The sequence below is a fragment of the Brassica napus genome, chromosome C6, assembly GCF_020379485.1.
Source record: "Brassica napus cultivar Da-Ae chromosome C6, Da-Ae, whole genome shotgun sequence".
Classification (NCBI taxonomy): Eukaryota; Viridiplantae; Streptophyta; class Magnoliopsida; order Brassicales; family Brassicaceae; genus Brassica; species Brassica napus.
In genome coordinates, this window is record NC_063449.1 from 17390603 (window position 1) to 17410372 (window position 19770).

A 19770-nucleotide genomic window follows, 5' to 3' on the forward strand; every position below is an offset into this window, starting at 1 on the left:
TAAGTACACAAAGTTTGAGCGTCTTAACTTCTGTTTTGCAAATAAGATAGACAACAGCATTGTACCTCAGTTTGGGTTTCCACCAAAAGCATGTCTTCAAAATTCAGAAGTGCATTTGTTGAGTCGCATCCTTCTGGTTCTTGCAAGAAAGAAGTGGTTTTATTAGGTTCGGGAATTTTCTCAAGCAATGAGGGGATAGCTTTAAAAGCAAAAAGTTGCAGCGCCAGAGGGAACCCATAACACGCTGTTGACTGCTGTTTCAAACGAAGGCGCATGACCGAAAGGAATTTATCCATTTTAGAAGGATCAGAAGGTTGAGGTGGTCTCAATCTAGACAGAGTGCTGACGAATGCCTCTCTCCCCCATGGATATTGAAGAAATGATCTGGTGTCTTCCAGCATCTCGACGTAAGCAGGCGTCACACGAAGAAGTTTGTGACCACAAACCAGGAGCCCATCTACAAGCGCAATGAGAGCTAGTGGCAACCGCTTCCACTCAGGAAGACTAGGCTGTTCAAGCATACGAAGAACATCTGGTACAGTCACGTCTTCATCTTCAGTTTCAAACAACTCTTTCCACATACGTCCAGGTGTGGCATCGATAGATTCTGACCCGTTTCCAACTTTTTCCCTTTCAGGCTCGCATTTCAGCCCCGTGATGTCTCCGAACTCACGCAGAGAAAAGCGTAGTGGCTTGTCTGCAAACAAGAACCAGAGCTCATATAGGCGCATCGTAACCAGCTGACGGCTGAGGAGAGAATGTACAAGCTTCGCAGAGTTTGAGCAGCGCGATACAGGTAAGTGGAACAGAGCTCCGAACTGACTTCCTAGCAGACAATTCATTTCAGGGGAGCCTCTTAGCAACTTCACTAACGATCCAATGATACTCGCCTTTGAATAGATGTTCAGTCGAGGTTTGCCAAGATAGCAATTACGTGCGAACAGTCTTTCCGGGAAAGTCGGCGTGGTGACAATAAATTCCGGCTCGGTGGATGCAGCTTCGTCTTGTTCAGTGGATGCAGCTTCTTCTTGGTCGGTGGATGCAGGTTCCTCTAGTTTGGACTCCGTGCTAGATACTGAAATACAATGACCAAATCCAGACATTTACCCAACGCTTTATTTTTAAAAACTTTTTCCAAAGAATTTCACAACGAAGCTTAGCGAAAGGAGATACCTGCATAACGAGACGCAGTTTTGCCTAGTCGGGGAATTTTCTTGGGATTTGCTTCTCTATCACTGGCGCATTGACTACGAGTCACCCTCCTCGAGGGCGTTACGCTGGAGGGGGATACCATGCCGATCTGGGTACAGTCGAGAGTGGTTCTTATGTGGGATTCTTCTTATGTTTGGTTCTCAATTGCAGCTGTTTAGAGGTGGTTCTGGTATATTTTGATATAAGGGATGTTTTGGTTTTTCCAATTTCCTTCTTTTTTATTCTTTTATTAGGTCTTTTTTTATTTTTAAATAAAAAATCAAGAGGTGGCACGGTCGTAATATCAAGAACCACGCGCGCCCTCTGTCGACATTTCACAAGTTTGGAAAAGGCGATTCGTCCAATCTTCTAATTTAAACTCGAGGTCGCCCAACTCTCTAATATCAAACTTGCAATTTGCCCAATTTGCCAATTTTTCCTTCAAACTTTGCAAATAATGATGATAAGCTTCGCCGAATGTTGCGTGTTCCCATCAAACCGTCAAAATCTTCTTGTTTGGCGAATCATACATGTCCAATAAATTGATCTATGTCTTTCCACGATGCAGCGAATTTACAATTTACACCATTGTCTAGTTTGGGCTTATGCTTGGATCTTTAATACTGTCTTGACCTGATTGAAATTCTTATTCACTTGTGATTTCGTTTGTTTGGGCCTCTTCTTATAAGATAGTCTCCGCCTCGTCAAGGTTTAAACTATCCCTCGGATCTCTATCAATACTGTTATATAATTTATCGTTTTGATATTTCCAAACATATCGTAATATCCATGGGAATGCAATAACTGAACTAACATTTTGTATCTTTCAAAACAAGTAATCCATATTGGAGTATAAAGATGATATTGCAAAGATACTCGGATTATATCGTATTTGCAAAAGAGCCTAAACAAATCAAGTATATATTTTGTGACTTGATATCCAGATTTGACTACGTATTTTTCTGATTATGTAAAATGACATCCCAACAAATAAAGTTTTGATGTACAACTAATTGACATACTCAGTATGATTGTTGCGTCGTCATCTTCTACTAATGAATGAATAAATTTGTGATTCCATACCTTCACAAGTAGATCAATTAATTGATCTACCATTAGGGAAGGTTCCAAATTAATATTGCTGACTGATTTATAATTTGTTGATATATCTCAGACGAGTGGTAGGGATTCATAGATCATTCTAAACTAAAATTGACTCACATGTATCACTCTTTTTCAGTCTTTGCGTACTAAAGATCTAGTTGAAATAATATTTCTCCACCCGTAGGAAGGAGAGTATAGTTTAGTAAGATCCATAAGGTGTGTTTTTCGATAATATCTTTCTTTGAAGACTTTGGCAAGAAGTGAGTTTGGTCTGTCCCAAAAGCTGTCATAGTTGTTTTGCTAATAAATTTTATTTAATCTATCTAAATTTCGAAAATCTATTAATCCATTCTTTTTATACCTACATAGTTTATCGCATGCCATCATGTGCATTCCTCTATCGGGGTTTATCTGGAGCTCCACCTTGTAAGATTACACTTGTTAACTTTTTGGTTGTCAATTTTGGCAGCTCGAAACATGACATTAAATGATTAAATATAGCTATTGTCACTGACTTAATTAAGACCTTTTTTCCTTCTTTAACAAGAAAATTTTCCATCCACCATTGACCTGGTTGACATGGTTGTGAACTTCCCAAGCTTTATGGAATTCTTAAATAACCCATCCCACCTATTGTTGAAATACCAAGTATCTTTTTCATCTCGCTCTTAACTGAATCTTCAATCTTATGGCCGAATTGTAATGATGATTTAGCAAAATTTATAAGCTTTCTCAAAATCTCTCCATATTTCTTATAATGTTTAGAATAATCTTGCATTCTTTACTTGTCGCCTTGTAGAGGAAAAGACTATTATCTGGAAAGAGACTATTATCTGGAAAGAGAGTATGTGAAATTGGAAGACTTGATGTTGCTACCTTAAAACCAATGATTGTTTTTTTATTTTCCTGTTTTTTAATATTTGAAATCAATAATGGATCCCCTTACCTCAGTCCTCGTGGTGGTTTCACAAGTCCCCTAGGAGAGCCATTTATTAATATCGTATATTGATTCGATGTAATAAATTACATCATCCAGGTGATCCATGTTGCCATATAAAACCCATTTATTATTATTATTATTATTCTGAAGATATAAATATCTTATACAGTAACAGTCATGATTTAAACATTAGGCATGATCATTTACAACTAAACCTAAAATTTGAATCCGACTAAAAAAATAGTAAAATTTAATTGATTTCAGAAAGATATCAAATAGAGCAAGGTTAAGCATTTCAAATATTGGATTTAAATTAGTATCTCAAAAGTTGAAAGTTGACTAATAATATTAATTCTTTTACTCTTCTATAAAATGGATACATTAAAATATTTTTGAAGAATATGGTAGTTTTTATAAAAAAAAATATTTTGTTAATTCAAATACTTTTTCGCAGTTAAAATTTTTTTATTAGCTTTTCAAGTACTTCATATATTTGAATACTTTGAAATATTTTTTTCAGATTATTTTAAAAATTAAATAAAAACTGATCCAAATTTAATCCAAAAAGAACCAAAACAAGCAACTTAATAATTAAAGTTATCTGAATAGGAAAAAAAACTATATTGTTAAAGAAAAAGGTGGTCTTGGTTTTTGGATGATACATGATTTTAATCTTACGTTATTAGGAAAGCTGATGTGGAAGTTAGTTCAGTTCCCATATTCTCTTCGTGCTAGAGTGCATGGTAAGTATTTCAGATTTATTTCGCCTGTGTGAGTAAATCATTTAGAGAATCCATCCTATATATGGACAAGTAAAACCATTGGTGGCATTGAGAAGCAGCCAAAAATTGCATTCAGGTTTTGAATTTAGAGTTTGGGAGAATCCATGGATCCCATATGTTTGTAGTTCACCCGAAGATGACAGTGAGTGACTTTATTCATGGTGATAATAGACGTTGGAATGAGGAGTTGTTGGAGACCCTGGAGGTATCAAAGGATATTTTTCTGATTCAGAGTTTTTCCATAAGTCAATCAAGGCAGCGAGATTCTTATTGTTGGAGCTATATGAAGAATGTACAATACACTGTTACGTATGAATATTAAGTAGCAAGGAATGTTCTGAACAATCAAGCATACGTTATGTATTCAGAACACAATAATTTTCATCTAGTCGAAGATAAATTCTCTTCTTAAAATGCATCATCATATATGGCAAATGGCGACAAGTCATTTAATGGCTACACAGAATCTAGCATGTCATCATATGTGATGTGATAATCATGGCCCCGAATGTGGGGCATTAGACGAATTTGTGAATCATGTTTCTTTTGGATGTCCCCCGGTTTTACAAAATGGGCATCATCAACAACTCCTTCTAGCCATTCTATTTTCATGATATCAAGTGTTTACACCAATCTCAATTACCTTTTAGCGGAAAAGTGACATTGGAGACGTTGAGCTGGAGAGAGATCCTTATTCTTTGATAATTTGGTATTATTTAGAAAGTTTAAAATTATAAGTTATTTAGAGAAAGTGACAAGAACCCTTTGAAAACTATTATGCGGAGAGTGAATGTCAAACTTGCAAATGAAACGCCGGTGGGGGAAGGTGGGGGAAGGAGAGCCACTACCGACTCCATCGTTTACACAAACTATGTGCTTGGAAAACATTTGTTTGGTTTACCGAGCATGAATACATGACATACATTTAGTGTGGTTGGAACAAGAAAGATTCACAGGAAATACACGACTTTAGCCATTGAGAACCAACCAAAAGAGAGTGTTATCTCTACATATGAAATTGCAAGGACTTATTTGGAAGACCGAAAGCATGTTAAATATTCGTCAGACTTAAAAAAATTGATTTCGCTGATTGAAAAACCAACGGCATGGATAGATTTCTCAACAAAGCTAAAAGAGTTAACAATTCTAAAGATAAAATTCCAGAACTTCAGGATTGACTATTTTCTACAGCTTAAAATATTTTGACAAATTCATTAGCTAAGAGTGCAATTTTTTTTCTTAAGATTATGTAGTTTACCGGTTTTTTAATTCCTATCTGACATATCAAAGCACATCTAGTTTGAATAACATCTGGTATGAATAATAAAACAGTCATTGGATATTAAAAAATAGTAAAAAGAAATATAAACGTAGTATCGAAATCTTTTGAAACTATAATCCGAATAGCCAGACCTATCAAACATTGTGAAGAAAAGAAAATTCAAATTTAAAATCTGTGTAAACATTTTAGTAGGTCCGTATTCTTACTTCAAAGTGAATCTTACAACAAAAAAATACAGTAAATATTTAGTAAACCAAGAATGTACCGTGTGTAAATTATTCTAAGTTGTATATCCTGTTCCAATTCTGTCTGTGTCTTCGCACAAAGTTGAATAATTCTAAACTGTTTCTACCATTCTCCAACATACCTATGTTGTTACTATCATTCTCAAGCATACACATGTTTTGTATGTTGTTTCTACAACTCTCCAGCAGACCATAAACTGTTGTAACATAACCAAACTCTGGTCCGTAGAGACGACTTGCACATGCCGCTTTGAAACTCATCAATCTCAACATCTCCAAATCTCCTATCAACATCAGAATTTACTTACAATTAGATAATTGAAAAAGAAAACACGAAGACTGAATCTGGAAACAGGGTTGCATATAAAAGATGTACCATTTATCTGTTCTGCCTCGAGCTTTTTCATTTCTGTCTCGAGTATCTCCGGGGAGAAATGGCGATTTAGCCACCACTTAGCTCTAAGTGTCCATGATGTACCGGTGAACATTCTAGGTGTCCTGTTGTATCGAACAGAGTATGTTTGTTGACACCCTTCTTCTCCATCTCCGTTGAGGCATACAGACATTCGATCTTCATCAACATTCTCAAAGAAGAGAATCAGCATCTCTGCAAACTCTTTCCAGATTTGGGGCTCCGGGAAAGAAGCTTCTACATGCAATGCTATCATTTCGATTAGCGACTCTCTACTATACCCGTCTGCAAGTTAAGAAAACAAATGATATTAGAGACAGAATAAAAAAGATGTTTGATGGCTTGATGCTAAGTTTAAGTACCTTCTTTTGACATTTCAATAAGCTTCTTTAAGGTGGTTACACAACTAGGATCAATCTCTAAGACATCTTCGTAGCATTTTGCGAGCTCGTCGCTGTTATTATGAAACTTCTCCTTCATAGCAGCTCTAATCCTACGATTGAGCAAAACAAAGCTTGAATGTCTCAAGCAAAGATACTAAACTAATAGAGACTGAGAGAGAGATCATTTTCTTTTACCTCAAAGGTTTGATGTCATGTACTTTCTGACACATCTCCTCAACCAATTTCATAGCTTCATCTACACGGCCTCCAATTAAGAGAAGCTACAAGGAAAATCAAAAAGAAAACATATTAAGGGAAGGAACATTATGAGATTATGAGTCAGTCTATTTTTACCTGTACAAGAGGATGTAATGCAGCTAAAGATACGTAACGAGGAGACTGCATAGTAAGCCGCAGATATGACACAGCGTCCTTATAAAAAGAATCATTGACTATCTTTCCATGGCAATCAGGATCTTCTGGTGGTTTCAAAGGAAACAACCATGGATCCATCTCCCCTGACAAAACAACAAGAAGCCATGAAATCAACAGAACTGGTTGTGGGTTTATACAGCTAAAGAAAATTCTACTAACCAAGAATTTGAATAAGAGCGGGATCAAATGAAACTCCATCTCTCAAAGGCTCTTCGTTTTCTTCAGACGAGGCATAGATTCGTGGTGGTTCAGTAAAATGCTGAGAACTCTCCTCCACTTTAACATTCTCCAGTTTTACCTTCACCTCCACTTCTGACCCTGAGCCACGCGTGGAGGCATCAGAATTTACTTCGTAATTCCCGACAGAAGCCTCTGACACGTTTCTAACAGAACCCGAAGACTCCACAGAGTAAACAGACTCGTTCCTGGGTGAACACTCGGCCATAACACCAGATCCTGACTGAGACATGTTAGATATGCTGTCACTGCAGTCTGCGTCTTTAGGCTCCAGCTCCTCCGAGTATTTACGACACCACAGTCTGTAGCATGTGATTCCTATATATAGATTGGTCCGAGGAAGGTTTCCCAAATCACGGCTCCGCATCATGCTGCCAAAACAAGAAGAAGAGATCAGCCATCAAAACTCTAATTCAATAAAAAGCTAGTTCAATAAGATATCATTAAACTATACCCAATTGCGGCATACTCGGCCTCCTTCTCCATACCATGCTCGAGTAAATGACAAATTTGTTCGAACCAAACCAAGAGCCTTTCCTGTTCAAACAACCAGAAAGTCAGCCTCTAAGGCTTGGAACAATAACTCAAACAAAAGATAACAAAACAAGTTCTTCTCATGCAAAATCAAGCTAAATAAATCTAAAAGAGGGACCTCTTTATGCTGTTTACCAATCTTCCCGATCCAAGTATCATATATTCTTTCAATCTCCTCAACATTGTCCTTGTCAGGTTGCAAGTGACTCACAATCTGTATTTGAGCCTGCAAAACAAAAAAAAACATGTAAGAAACAGACAGAGAAACAACAAATAAAATCACAAGTTCCATTATATTTGGAGATAAAACAAAAAACACAAACCAGAAACAGGACATCTAAGAAACAAACAGCAACAACACCAAACAAGCAAAGCACTAGTTCCATCATTTTTGGAGATAAAAATGAAAACAAAACCAGAGAAAGGAACATGTAAGGAACATAGAGCAAACAAACAAAACAAAGAACTAGTTTCATCATTTTTGGAGATTGAAAAAAAAAAAAAAAAAAAGACAGAACCTCGTATTTGAGGCGGTTCATGGAAGGAGAACCATCTCTCATAGTCCCTTGCATCAAGACGCTAAGTACAGCGCTTGCTTCTCTCCAGTTTCTCTGGCGAAGCAGCTCACTAAGGATCTTCGGCAACCGTTTGAGGTAGTTGCATCGGGTACTACTTCGCTCAAGCAGACTCAGAAGGTAAGATGGTTTCGCCACGCACAGGACGGTTCTCTTGAACTTTCTATCTAAGGCGTCGGCGGAGCTAACCACGCGACGACTGTGCTTATTGTCTTTGATTGTCATGTCGTCATCAAGCTTCTCGGTCTTCACTTCGGTTTTCACCATTGCCTTATCTTCGATTGAGTTCAACAAATAAAAGGGAAATTAGGGTTTCTCTTCGCCGAATCGAGATTTAAGCGACGCGGTGGTTCCGGTGATGGGAAACTCTCCAGTCGACGAGCGTCTTCCGCGACAAATATGTATATATACCGAATCTGCAGATGATAAACCCTAGGCTTTAATAAGAATACCCATTCTCAACTGGGCCATATAAATGGGTTTGTTAGCGAGGCCCAAGTATCTTTAGCCCAACTAAATCATAAGCATTATCCGACAAAACCCGAACCCTGAAACCGAAATTGTGAAGAACTAACCCAAATTTATTTGGTTTCCTTTTAAAATCCCGAACCGAACAATTTAATTTCGGTCTATTGAACCGAACAGAAACTTTTGATTTGATTTTTGTATGGTATAGGGTGGTGTTCGGGTACCCATTCGGATTCGGATCGGGTATTTCAGATTTTCAGGTATTTCTGTACTTCGCGGGTTCGGTTATTTCAGATCGGGTTCAGATATTTAGATTTTGAAAAAAAAAATTTATTTTTTTCATTTCTCAAATTTCTTATATTTAAAAATATAACTTTCACTTAACTAATTTTTTTCTTTTTAATAGTTAATAGATTTGAACATAACATTTTGAAACTAAAAAGACATTAATTTGGTTATTGTTTTTAAATTTTGGATGTAACTTTTTGTTAATGCTTGAAATAAAAAGTTTGACCTGCATTTTAAGTGAGTAGCAAATCATTTTCTCCGTACGTATATCATATGAATTTAAAGTACGTGTAGTACCAATATAAATATTTTATATAAAATGAGAGATATAAACTAGAAATATAAGGTTAATTATACATATGTTCGGTTATCTTCGGATATCTATTCGGGTTCGGATATCCAATTTCTCCTAATTCAATATTCGTTCGGATATTTTGTTACTTCAGTTCGGATTTCGATTCGGATTTTTTAGATCGGATTCGGGTGCGGCTTCGGATATCGGATAAGTGCCCCACCGCTAGCGTCTACATTGCGGACAAGCGTTGACTAAATCCCTTATATATTAATTGAGGAACATTTGAAAAGATGTAACCTCAATTTTGTATTAATTAAAAGAGGCCCCAATGCATAGGTGGCACTCAATTAGGTAGTCAATTACATTCAATTGAAAAATAAGTAGGTCCACATTCGATTTTTATATGTTGTTAGATACATAAGTTGGTCAAACTATATGATATAATGATATGATATGATATTTTCTTTCCTTAAATAAAACCTACGGAATTACCATAAATGACTAATATATATATGACAATTAACGAGTTTAATAATAAAGATTTGATAACAATGTATATCTCCTCCATCATTTTTTGTTTAATTTTATATTATTAAAATAAATTAAACAATCAAATTAGCTATAAAAATAAAATTTAGATTTTTTCGTATATGTTATATTTTGAATTTTTAAAAACGACAATAAATGACTAAAACTATTAAAATTATTATGTTAAAAATTAATGATCAATTGGTTTAACATTTTTATTATAAGAAGATACACATGATTTTAAAACCATATGAGTAAAAAATATCATTTAATAATAAAATATAAAATATATATATATATATATTAAACACTATATACCATAAGATTACATAAATATTTTAATATTAAAACTTTCAATGAATTTTCAAGAACATTTATAAATTATAAATTTATTAAAGATTTTAGATTGAAAATTTTGTTATCGATGATTTAAATATTTTGTTATAAAACGATATGAACGATCATAGAACTGTATGATTATAAATTCTTATTTAATAAATAACTATACAAAATATACTATTCCTAGAAAAATAGGTTGGTTCATCTTAACTTATATTACATTTTTTATTAAACTAACTATCGAATTGATAAAGAACGTACCAAAAAATATTTTGCACTTTCTTTAAATAAAAGCTACGAAATTACCTAATATGATTAACGTATATGTGAAAATTAATTATAATGAATAATAAATATTTGATAACAATTTTTGTATCTTAGTTCTTTTTTTAATTTTATATTATTAAAATATATTTAAAAATCACATTAAATATATAATAAAAACATTTATAATTTTTCTTATATGTTATATTATGAATTTTTCAAAACGTCTATAAATTATTAGAAATTTGAATATCCCCACTCTGAAAATTTTGTGATCAATAGATTATTTTTTTTGTCATAATAAGTTACAAATGATCATAAAATTGTATTAATATGAACTTTTATTTAATATTATAAGAAGATACACATTATTTTAAAACCATATGAGTAAAAAATATCATTTAATAATAAAACATATATTTATATATATATATATATAGATTATACTATATACCATAAGATTACATAAATATTTTAATATTAAAACTTTCAATGAATTTTCAAAAACATTTATAAATTATAAACTTATTAAAGATTTCACATTGAAATTTTTGTTATCGATTATTTAAATATTCAGTTATAAAATGATATGAATGATCATAGAACTGTATGATTATAAATTCTCATTTAATAAATGACTATATAAAATATACTATTCTTAAAAAATAGGTTGGTCCATCTTGACTTACATTATATTTTTTATTAAACTAACCATCTAATTGATAAATAATCTACCAAAATTTTTTTTGCACTTTCCTTAATTAGAAGCTACGAAATTACCTAATATGATTAACGTATATATGAAAATTAATTATTATGAATAATAAATATTTGATAACAATTTTTGTGTCTTAGTTCTTTTTTTTAATTTTATATTATTGAAAGATATTAAAAAATCACATTAAATATATAATAAAAACATTTATATTTTTTCTTATATGTTATATTTGAATTTTTCAAAATGTCTATATATTATTAGAAATTTGAATATTCCCACTCTGAAAATTTTGTGATCAATAGATTATTTTTTTGTTATAATAAGTTACAAATGATCATAAAATATAACGCATATGAATTTTTATTTAATAAATATTCAAACTAAATAATATATATATATAAACACTAATGATTTAAAGCAACAAGATTGGCTGATCAATTTAGTCGTCGAGTTGAAATCTTTCAAAAGTATGTGAAAGACTAAAGTCAAAGTAAATATTGATTTAGAATAGTAGTTATATTTTACTAACCAAATACCGAAAAAAACCGAACCGAACCGAAACTAACCCGATATCCGGGTTGAACACCCGTAATCCAAATGAAGCCAAACTATTGTTTCATTCTCCAAAATATAATAAAAATAATAACTTAATCCCGCGCAAGGCGCGGCTCTTATCCTAGTTATTATTACACCCTCGTAACTGGCTTAATATTACACGTGTCACCGGTTACCAAATCCGATAGTAACGACTAACGGCCGGTTCTAAGCTAAAAGCACAATTCCCAAATTACCCTTTTAACCTACTTTTTTTTTCATTAGCATCCCATAACCTACATAAATTTTTCAAAGGCAATTCTGTTCAATAAAAAAATGATCGAAGTAGTCAATCTAAAAAAAAAATTATATCCTCAAAACTTTATCCCAATTCTAAACTCTAAGTCTACATTAGTTAACCATAAGTATATATGTAATTTTAGCCTTTAATAAAAAATTTTAGCATTTTTTTTATTAAATGCTATTTTTGTGATAATAACTTAAAAACACTGTCCTAGAGAATTTTTTATTTTTTAATCAGTCCCAAAAGTGGTTGGATTAACGTTCAAATCAGTTTTATTCTTTAACTTTCTTATTAATATATCCTAAAATTAGAACAAGCATATTCTATGATTCATTATTTTTAAATTCATGTAGATATTTTAATATTCATGAAAAATACGACCAAATTGATGGCAGCCATATATGTTTATCATATTTTGAGGTCATATCTATTTTACTAAAGTAGAAGTACATTTACTATTTGTTTGGAAACATGGGTAGTAGTAAAAAAATAAATATAATGTTGTTTGGAAATATGGATAGCTGTAACTTAAAAAAAAAAATAATGAGTTTATGCTATTAAAAAAATTGGAAATCCACTACATGGAATATTAAAAAGTAATGGGATTATGTTACTTGATATACATATTCAAATCAAAATAATAATTTAAAATTGATTTATATCAGAAATTCATTGAAAAATATACATATATTCAAAAATTGATTTTTACTAACATATTTTCCAATAACCATTATAAAAAAAAATTCAATATGTATAACAAACATACAATACAAAGCCTAATTTAAAACACCAACTTAAATTGTGGTTTTTATATTTCACATTGAAATTTAAAATATAATATATGTAATTATTTATATGATTGTACCTATAAAATATTATTAATTATCAGATTACTTATTTGATGGTACAAATAAAATACGATTAATTATATGATAACACATATTTTTGTAACCTATGATGACACATATAGGATATATAATAGTGATTAGGTGTGGGCGTTCGGGTTCATTTTCAGATCTGTTTGAAATTTCGTGTTCGGTTCAAATCTTTGAGGATTCGGTGCGGATTTGGATAACTAATTTAAATTCTTTTTAAAAAATTAAAATTTATTATATGCTTTATTTTTTTTAAAATCTATAAACAATAGAATATATTATATATAAATTTGAATAACATATGTCAGAGTACCTAACTTAACATATAAATTGGTTTGGTTTAAATATTTGGATAGAGAATTAATAATTATTTAAGTATTTTTGAAGTTTTGAGTATATTTTAACTAGGATGTTTTTATATATATTAAATCTAAAAATAATTAATATATATAAGTAGATAAATCTATTTTGGATACCCAAAATATTTCGGTTCGGATCGGATTATGTTTCAGTTCTTCAAATACCAAAAATTTGAATAATTAGGATATTTAATCAATTTCGGTTCGGATTTTGTACTACTTATTCGGATTGGGATCAGTTCGGTTCTTCGAATTCAAGTTTTTTGTCCAACCCTAAATAGTGACATAAAAAACAAATAGCATAATATTTTTTTAAAATACAGCGGATCAAAATCTTGTATTATTTTATAGCTTAACCTTTTATAAAAGAGTTATTATTGGGTTCACCCCCTAAGGTGAACTTCTAGGTTCACCAACCAATTATATTTCATTATTTCAAATTCGATATCTTTTAAAAAAAAAATATTGTCAAGTTATATTTTGTTTTTAAAATAAAAAAGTAAAAAAAATAGTAATTACAGAAAAAGAATTAACAAAAAAATATTTTTAACGTCGTCAGTAAAACACTAAACCCTAAATCATAATCATAAACCTTAAATCCTAGGGTAAACCCTAAACCCTCGGATAAATCCTAAACCCTTGGGTAAACCGTAAATCCTTGGATAAATCTTAAACTCTAAATAAAAAACACTAAAACCCTAAAACCTAAACCATAAACCCTAAACCATAAACCCTTGAGCGTTTTAGTGTTTAGTGATTTTGATTTAGAGTTTAGGATTTAGGGTTTAGGGATTAGGATTTAGGGTTTAATATTTTGTTGACGACGTTAAATTTTTTTTTTTTTGTAATTACTATTATTTTTTTATTTTTACTTTTTAATTTTAAAAATATAATGTAATTTGATAATATTTTGTTTTCTTTTTTAAAAGATATCGAATATGAAATAACACAATCTCTAAAGTTAAATTTAAGAATAAGTCTTTTATAAAATACTTACAATGTCGAAATAGTGGGAAAAAGAACAAATGCTGAATAATTCAATGTTGAATTTGAGGAAGGCCATTAAGGTAGGGAATTAGTAGTACCCCAAGACTTTTATTTTGTAATTAAATACTCTCTTATCTCTTGCTCTTTCTTGCTGAGGTGGATACGTGTTATAGCAATTTTTATTAAATAAATTACAGCAACTAGAATGTCTGTTCTTCTATTAAAACATGTACACACAGAAGTAAAACAATTCGGTAAATAAAACGAAAATGAAAGGTTAAAATGGTAAAATGATTCTGCTCTCTTCATCTTCCTTCCTTACTGCCCCCACACGATTTATACACACATAAGACACAACCATATCTTCTGTAATAAAAGCTCCGATTATATATATATATATATATACACACATTACATACTCATCCACACATGAACTTCACCCTTTGATCTTCTTTTCAAACACATCATCATGAGACTCAGATCTCTCTTCTCTCTTCTCTTCCTCGTCCTCTTCACCTCATCGGCTTACGCTCGGTTCGTCGCTGTTCATCCATCTTCGGCCGATCTCATCTCCGATGGAATATCCGGTGGAAGTCTCGACTCCGGAACGATCATCAGAACCGTGGTCTCTGCTCCCCCGGCTGAGGAGAAAGAGGAGGCTTGTGAACAGACCTATGGATTCATGCCGTGCACTAAGACGGCGCTTGGGAACGTGTTCTTGATTTTGGTCTATGGGTTTCTCATGTTCACGGCGGCGACGTATCTCTCCGCCGGAAGTGAGCTTTTGCTCGAGATCTTGGGACCTGGAATCGTCGGTGGTTTGTTTCTTCCCATGCTCGGAGCTCTTCCTGACGCTATGCTTATTATGGGTAAGGTGGAAAGGTTTATTCTTTATTGGTACTGTTTGAGGTTTGAGAGATAAAAAAGTGAATCTTTGTTAGGTTCTGTGAATCTTATAGTTAGTGATGATGATGATACGTTGATGGTAACTGATGAACTCATTGTCTTCTGTTTTTTCGCCAATTATTATTATTATTTTTTCTGTGTCAATGGTATCTTTGTTTTTTTTTTTTGTGAAGTTTTGTTTTTTTCTTGATGGGGTCTCTCTTGAACTGTATTTTTTTTTTTTTTGTGTTGGGGTATTATTTTGCAGTGTCTGGACTATCTGGAGATGCAGCAACTGCACAAAGCCAAGTCTCAGTGGGAATGGGTTTGCTAGCTGGCTCCACCGTTATGCTTCTCACTGTTATCTGGGGAACTTGCACTGTTGTTGGCAAGTGTGACCTTCGTGATGATATTGCCGTTAACAACCAAGACACTAAAGGCTTCCATCTTAAAGGTAATAACAAGAAAGCAACCTCTATGTCTCTTGTGACATACAAAAAGGTGAAATGCTAATAACTGTTGTTTTTTTGTGTGTATAGATTCTGGTGTGACTGTTGATGTCTGGACCAGCTATGCCGCAAGAATAATGGCTATATCTGTTATTCCGTTCGTCATTGTCCAGCTTCCACAAGTGTTGAACTCCACATCTGGAAGACACTTGGCCGTGTTGGTTGCTCTAATCCTCTCTGTTCTAATGTTGATCTCCTACTGTGTATATCAGGTACATAGCCAGCCACTAGACTGGTGTCTCTTTGTTTTTTGCTTTCTCCATCTTGCTTATGAGATTGTTCTTCTATGTCATAGGTGTTCCAACCATGGATCCAAAGGAGAAGGCTTGCTTTTGCGAAGCACAAGCATGTTATATCAGGAATCCTAAGGCATTTGAAACAACATGCTTTGGGAAGACTTCTTGATGATGAAGGCCAGCCTGATGAGCATGTCATTCGAAAGTAAGTCAAATTTTATTTCACCATTTTACTAAGGTTTCACCATGTGCTTTAAAGTTAAATCTGTTTATTAGGTTGTTTGATACAATTGATGCTAACAAGGACGGACGCTTATCAGCTACTGAACTTAAGGCGCTTATCATTGGAATCAGCTTTGAGGATATAGACTTTGACAAGGACGATGCTGTGGGAAGAGTTCTCCAAGATTTTGACAAGACTCTTGATGAGGAAGTTGATCAAGAAGAGTTTGTCCGTGGGATTAAGCATTGGCTTATCCAGGCAATGGGAGCTTCTGGTCATTCTGGTCCTGATGCTGGTCCTAGAACAATGAAGTTCCTTGACCATTTCCATGTGCAAACAAAGAGAGAACATGCTCTGTTGGGAGACAATGAAAATGGTGAGAATGATGAGGAGTCTGGTGAGGTTGCAGACCCGAAATGGATCACCATTAAAGCAGCTTTACTGCTACTGTTGGGAGCAGCCATTGCAGCTGCGTTTGCTGATCCTTTGGTGGACACAGTTAACAACTTCTCTGCAGCCACAGGGATCCCATCTTTCTTCATTTCCTTCATCGCTTTGCCTTTAGCTACCAACTCGAGTGAAGCCGTCTCTGCCATCATCTTCGCCTCTCGCAAAAAGATCAGAACCGCCTCCTTAACTTTCTCCGAGGTCTGTTTATTTTCCATGAAGGAATCATCTTTCTTGTCTCATTATACTTATTAATAAAACCATTTCTCTATGTGTAGCTATGTGGTGGAGTGACAATGAACAACATTTTGTGTCTCTCGGTGTTCCTAGCAATCGTCTACGTTCGAGGACTGACATGGAACTTTTCATCAGAGGTGTTGGTGATTCTCATTGTTTGTCTGGTGATGGGATGTTTCGCTAGCTTCCGCACAACGTATCCTCTATGGACATGTTTCATAGCATACTTGCTTTATCCATTCTCTTTGGGTCTGGTCTACATTCTTGACTACTGGTTTGGCTGGTCATAGAGAGATTCCTCTCCTTCAAAGATTTGTTCTCTTGAGTGTTTCTTTTATTTCTTGTTTTATGTTATGGATCAGAATGTAAAAAACTCAAGTTACATTTCTGAGATTTGTCAGTGTTGATGTGTTTGCAACACTGTTATTAAAGCTAATCTTATTATCTCTTCTTGTTTCTTGAGTATGTATTCTTCTCCTTTCCCTTTTTATTGTTCTCTTAAGTTTTATTACTCACGAATGTTAATATTCTACTATTGCTTCAACACTACTGCCGAAAACAAAAAAAGTTTAAACCACTTCACTTGTAATCTCATTCAGGGGCAGACGTTTGTTGAAACAACTGATGATTGGTCCTGGGCGTTCGGTTTCGGTCCGGGTGATTCGGATTTTCGGTGTTATGCTCATAAGTACCATTCGGTTTTTACTAATTATCGGATCGGGTTCGGTTCGGTTTCTTCCGGATTCGGTTCGGATCGGATTTAACCAATGTTTAAAATCGTACAAAAATATATTTTTAAAAACCTCGAAAATTGACCAAAAAAATTTCAAAATATATAAATCATTTACAAATCTAATTAAAAATTAGTTAAACTATCTAAATTAACTAAAAAGTATTCAAAATAACAAATAAAACAAACTACAAAAATATTTTGAATACTCTAAAATATCTAAATCACCTTAATATATATAAAACATTAACATATTTAACTAATTTCGGATATCTTCGGATTATAACCAAAGTCCAAAGTAGTAAGCTCATAAGTCCCATTTGGATATTTTTGTAAAAAAGTTTAGATTCGGTTTCGGTTTTTCCGGTTCGGGTTAAGATCGGTACTTCGGGTTGAGTTAAAAACGCTCAGGCCTAATTGGTCCTTGCTGTTCATGTATATCAATTGGGATTCTGTTCAATTTTATATCAACGCATAATGTTATAAATATCAAGCTCCCGTAGCTCAGTTGGTTAGAGCGTTGGTCTTATGAGCCGAAGGTCGCGGGTTCGAGCCCCGCCGGGAGCAAACCTGGATGATGTTTTAATTTTAGAAATTTCCTCTAAAAGCTGGCAACTTTTTCTCCCATTTTGAGTTCATGTCATCTTTAACATTAGCCTATTAGGTTCAGGCTTTCTATCGTTTTTATGTATTTAGTACTGCTGCAATTTGAGTTTTGTATGTCCACTACTTCCATCTCATATTTATCCTATCACATGTTAGTGAAGTATTGTTCTTTTATAGAGCTTCTCCATGACATTTACATATTAACAACAATGTTTTCGAAGTATCAATAGCGAAAATTAAAGACGTTTTCACTAAAATAACATTAACCATGTTAGTTTAACTATGTGTTAACAATGCACCGCTGATCTGAAAGAAAGAGACTTGATATCCTTTCCAATTTTTTTCGTTTCGACCAACATTGGTGTCTTCATGTACTAATAACCTCATGTCCCATTCCATTTTTACTTATTAAAGACTATTATATCACACACTCAAGTTTGGTGGATCTCTTACGCTCTTCTTAAAATAAATGTTTAAAAAAAGAAGACATATTATTCTACACTAGACATTAATATCCTTGTGCACTTTTTCATTACATGTTTACTTTAAATAGCCACTAGCCATTAGCAACTGCTTAATGAAATAAGAAATGAGCAAAGAGAATATTTTACCTTAGGCTCAGGCTAAGTAGGAGGAGACTTCTCTGGAGAAGGCATGAAGTCTACGCCCATAAAGCCTAACCCACTGCGGTTAAAATCTCTTTGTTTTGGTTGAATTGGTACCCTGATACCCTGCGTTGAAGCTCCCAGTCATCTTCTTTTGTATCTCACGAAGATCATCATATCATAACCTTTTCATGAGTAATGAGTAGTGGGTGGATGAGGATATGAGGGACATGGTGATAAGTATTGAGATTGTGGCGAGTGAGTCTTGTCTTTTTTCTCCATGGCGAATCGTGAATGTTCAGATTGGAGAAGATGAGAAAGATGAGATTTTTTTCTGAGATTAAAGTGGGTATTCAATTTAGAAGTTTAACTGAATTTAAAATAATTGAAGTGTCCATTAAATTCTTATGTTATTTAATTATGTATTTCATCGATTCTTTTAAATTTTTGTGTTATTGGATTATGAATTTAAAATTATTCTACTAAAATACTTTAAATTATAGTGTTATTCAATTCACTAATTCTATTAAATATTTTTGTTATTCAATTTTTGGTGGATTTCATGGTAATTGTACTGGAAAAAAAAATTAATGAAAAACTTATTATATTGTTTAAAGAATTTAAGTTAGGATTTGAAGAGAATTCTTTATATCATTTATTTATTATATATGTACATCAAAGTTATTGAGACGATGAATTTAGAAATGTAATGTTATCAATTTAAAAATATATATTATCGTTTTGACGAAATGACAAACGTATATTATTTTTTGTAATCCATATTACAATAGATGAACAATTTTTTTATATTATGTTATAATCTTATCTTTACATCTTTACATAATGATATACACATAATTGGATTTTTTTTGTTGGTAGATTTTTATTCTACATTTAAAAATGACTTTCTCTATTTATATGGTATGGAAATGATTATGGTTTTATTATTTTTGCTATGGCTTTACTCTACATCTTTATTATGATTTTTTTTTCTACTTTTTAAAATTTGTGTTCCTTCTTTGTGCATTTTCATACAAAGATTCAAAAACTTCATGAAATTTAACAGAATTGGTTTCTATCAAATTTAATTGTATTCCTTTAAAATCTAAAACCGAAAAATTAGAGAAATGCATTAAAATCCTCTCAAATTCTTAAAATACTTAAAATATATTATTTAGATATTCAATTGAATTCTTTCAAAGTCAATTAAATT

At 32.8% G+C, this 19770-nt stretch overlaps 2 protein-coding genes and 1 non-coding gene across 5 annotated transcripts; 2 read left to right on the top strand and 1 right to left on the bottom strand.

Annotated features, from left to right (window-relative positions):
* Positions 1-5472: 5472 nt before the first annotated feature.
* Positions 5473-8527, bottom strand: LOC106407613. Of its 2 annotated transcripts, none has more exons than XM_013848489.3 (9): positions 8064-8527; positions 7664-7771; positions 7466-7548; positions 6934-7382; positions 6694-6857; positions 6535-6620; positions 6319-6449; positions 5921-6241; positions 5473-5828 (listed from the first exon to the last, which is right to left on the bottom strand). In XM_013848489.3, the coding sequence occupies exons 1-9, from the start codon at positions 8385-8387 to the stop codon at positions 5575-5577; spliced, it is 1920 nt and encodes a 639-aa protein (XP_013703943.2). In that variant the 5' UTR covers positions 8388-8527; the 3' UTR covers positions 5473-5574. The 2 variants fall into 2 exon arrangements, with proteins under 2 accessions (XP_013703943.2, XP_013703945.2); XM_013848491.3 differs by having other exon boundaries at positions 7681-7771; positions 8064-8512.
* A 5895-nt stretch (positions 8528-14422) lies between these two features.
* LOC106410513 (sodium/calcium exchanger NCL-like) lies at positions 14423-17073 on the top strand. Of its 2 annotated transcripts, XM_048760690.1 has the most exons (7): positions 14423-14948; positions 15233-15376; positions 15407-15418; positions 15504-15685; positions 15769-15914; positions 15986-16580; positions 16658-17073. In XM_048760690.1, the coding sequence occupies exons 1-7, from the start codon at positions 14549-14551 to the stop codon at positions 16904-16906; spliced, it is 1728 nt and encodes a 575-aa protein (XP_048616647.1). In that variant the 5' UTR covers positions 14423-14548; the 3' UTR covers positions 16907-17073. The 2 variants fall into 2 exon arrangements, with proteins under 2 accessions (XP_048616647.1, XP_013706479.2); XM_013851025.3 differs by having other exon boundaries at positions 15233-15418.
* A 766-nt stretch (positions 17074-17839) lies between these two features.
* TRNAI-UAU lies at positions 17840-17913 on the top strand. Its single transcript has one exon. It is a non-coding gene; the product is annotated as a tRNA-Ile (tRNA).
* The last annotated feature ends 1857 nt before the right edge of the window (positions 17914-19770 follow it).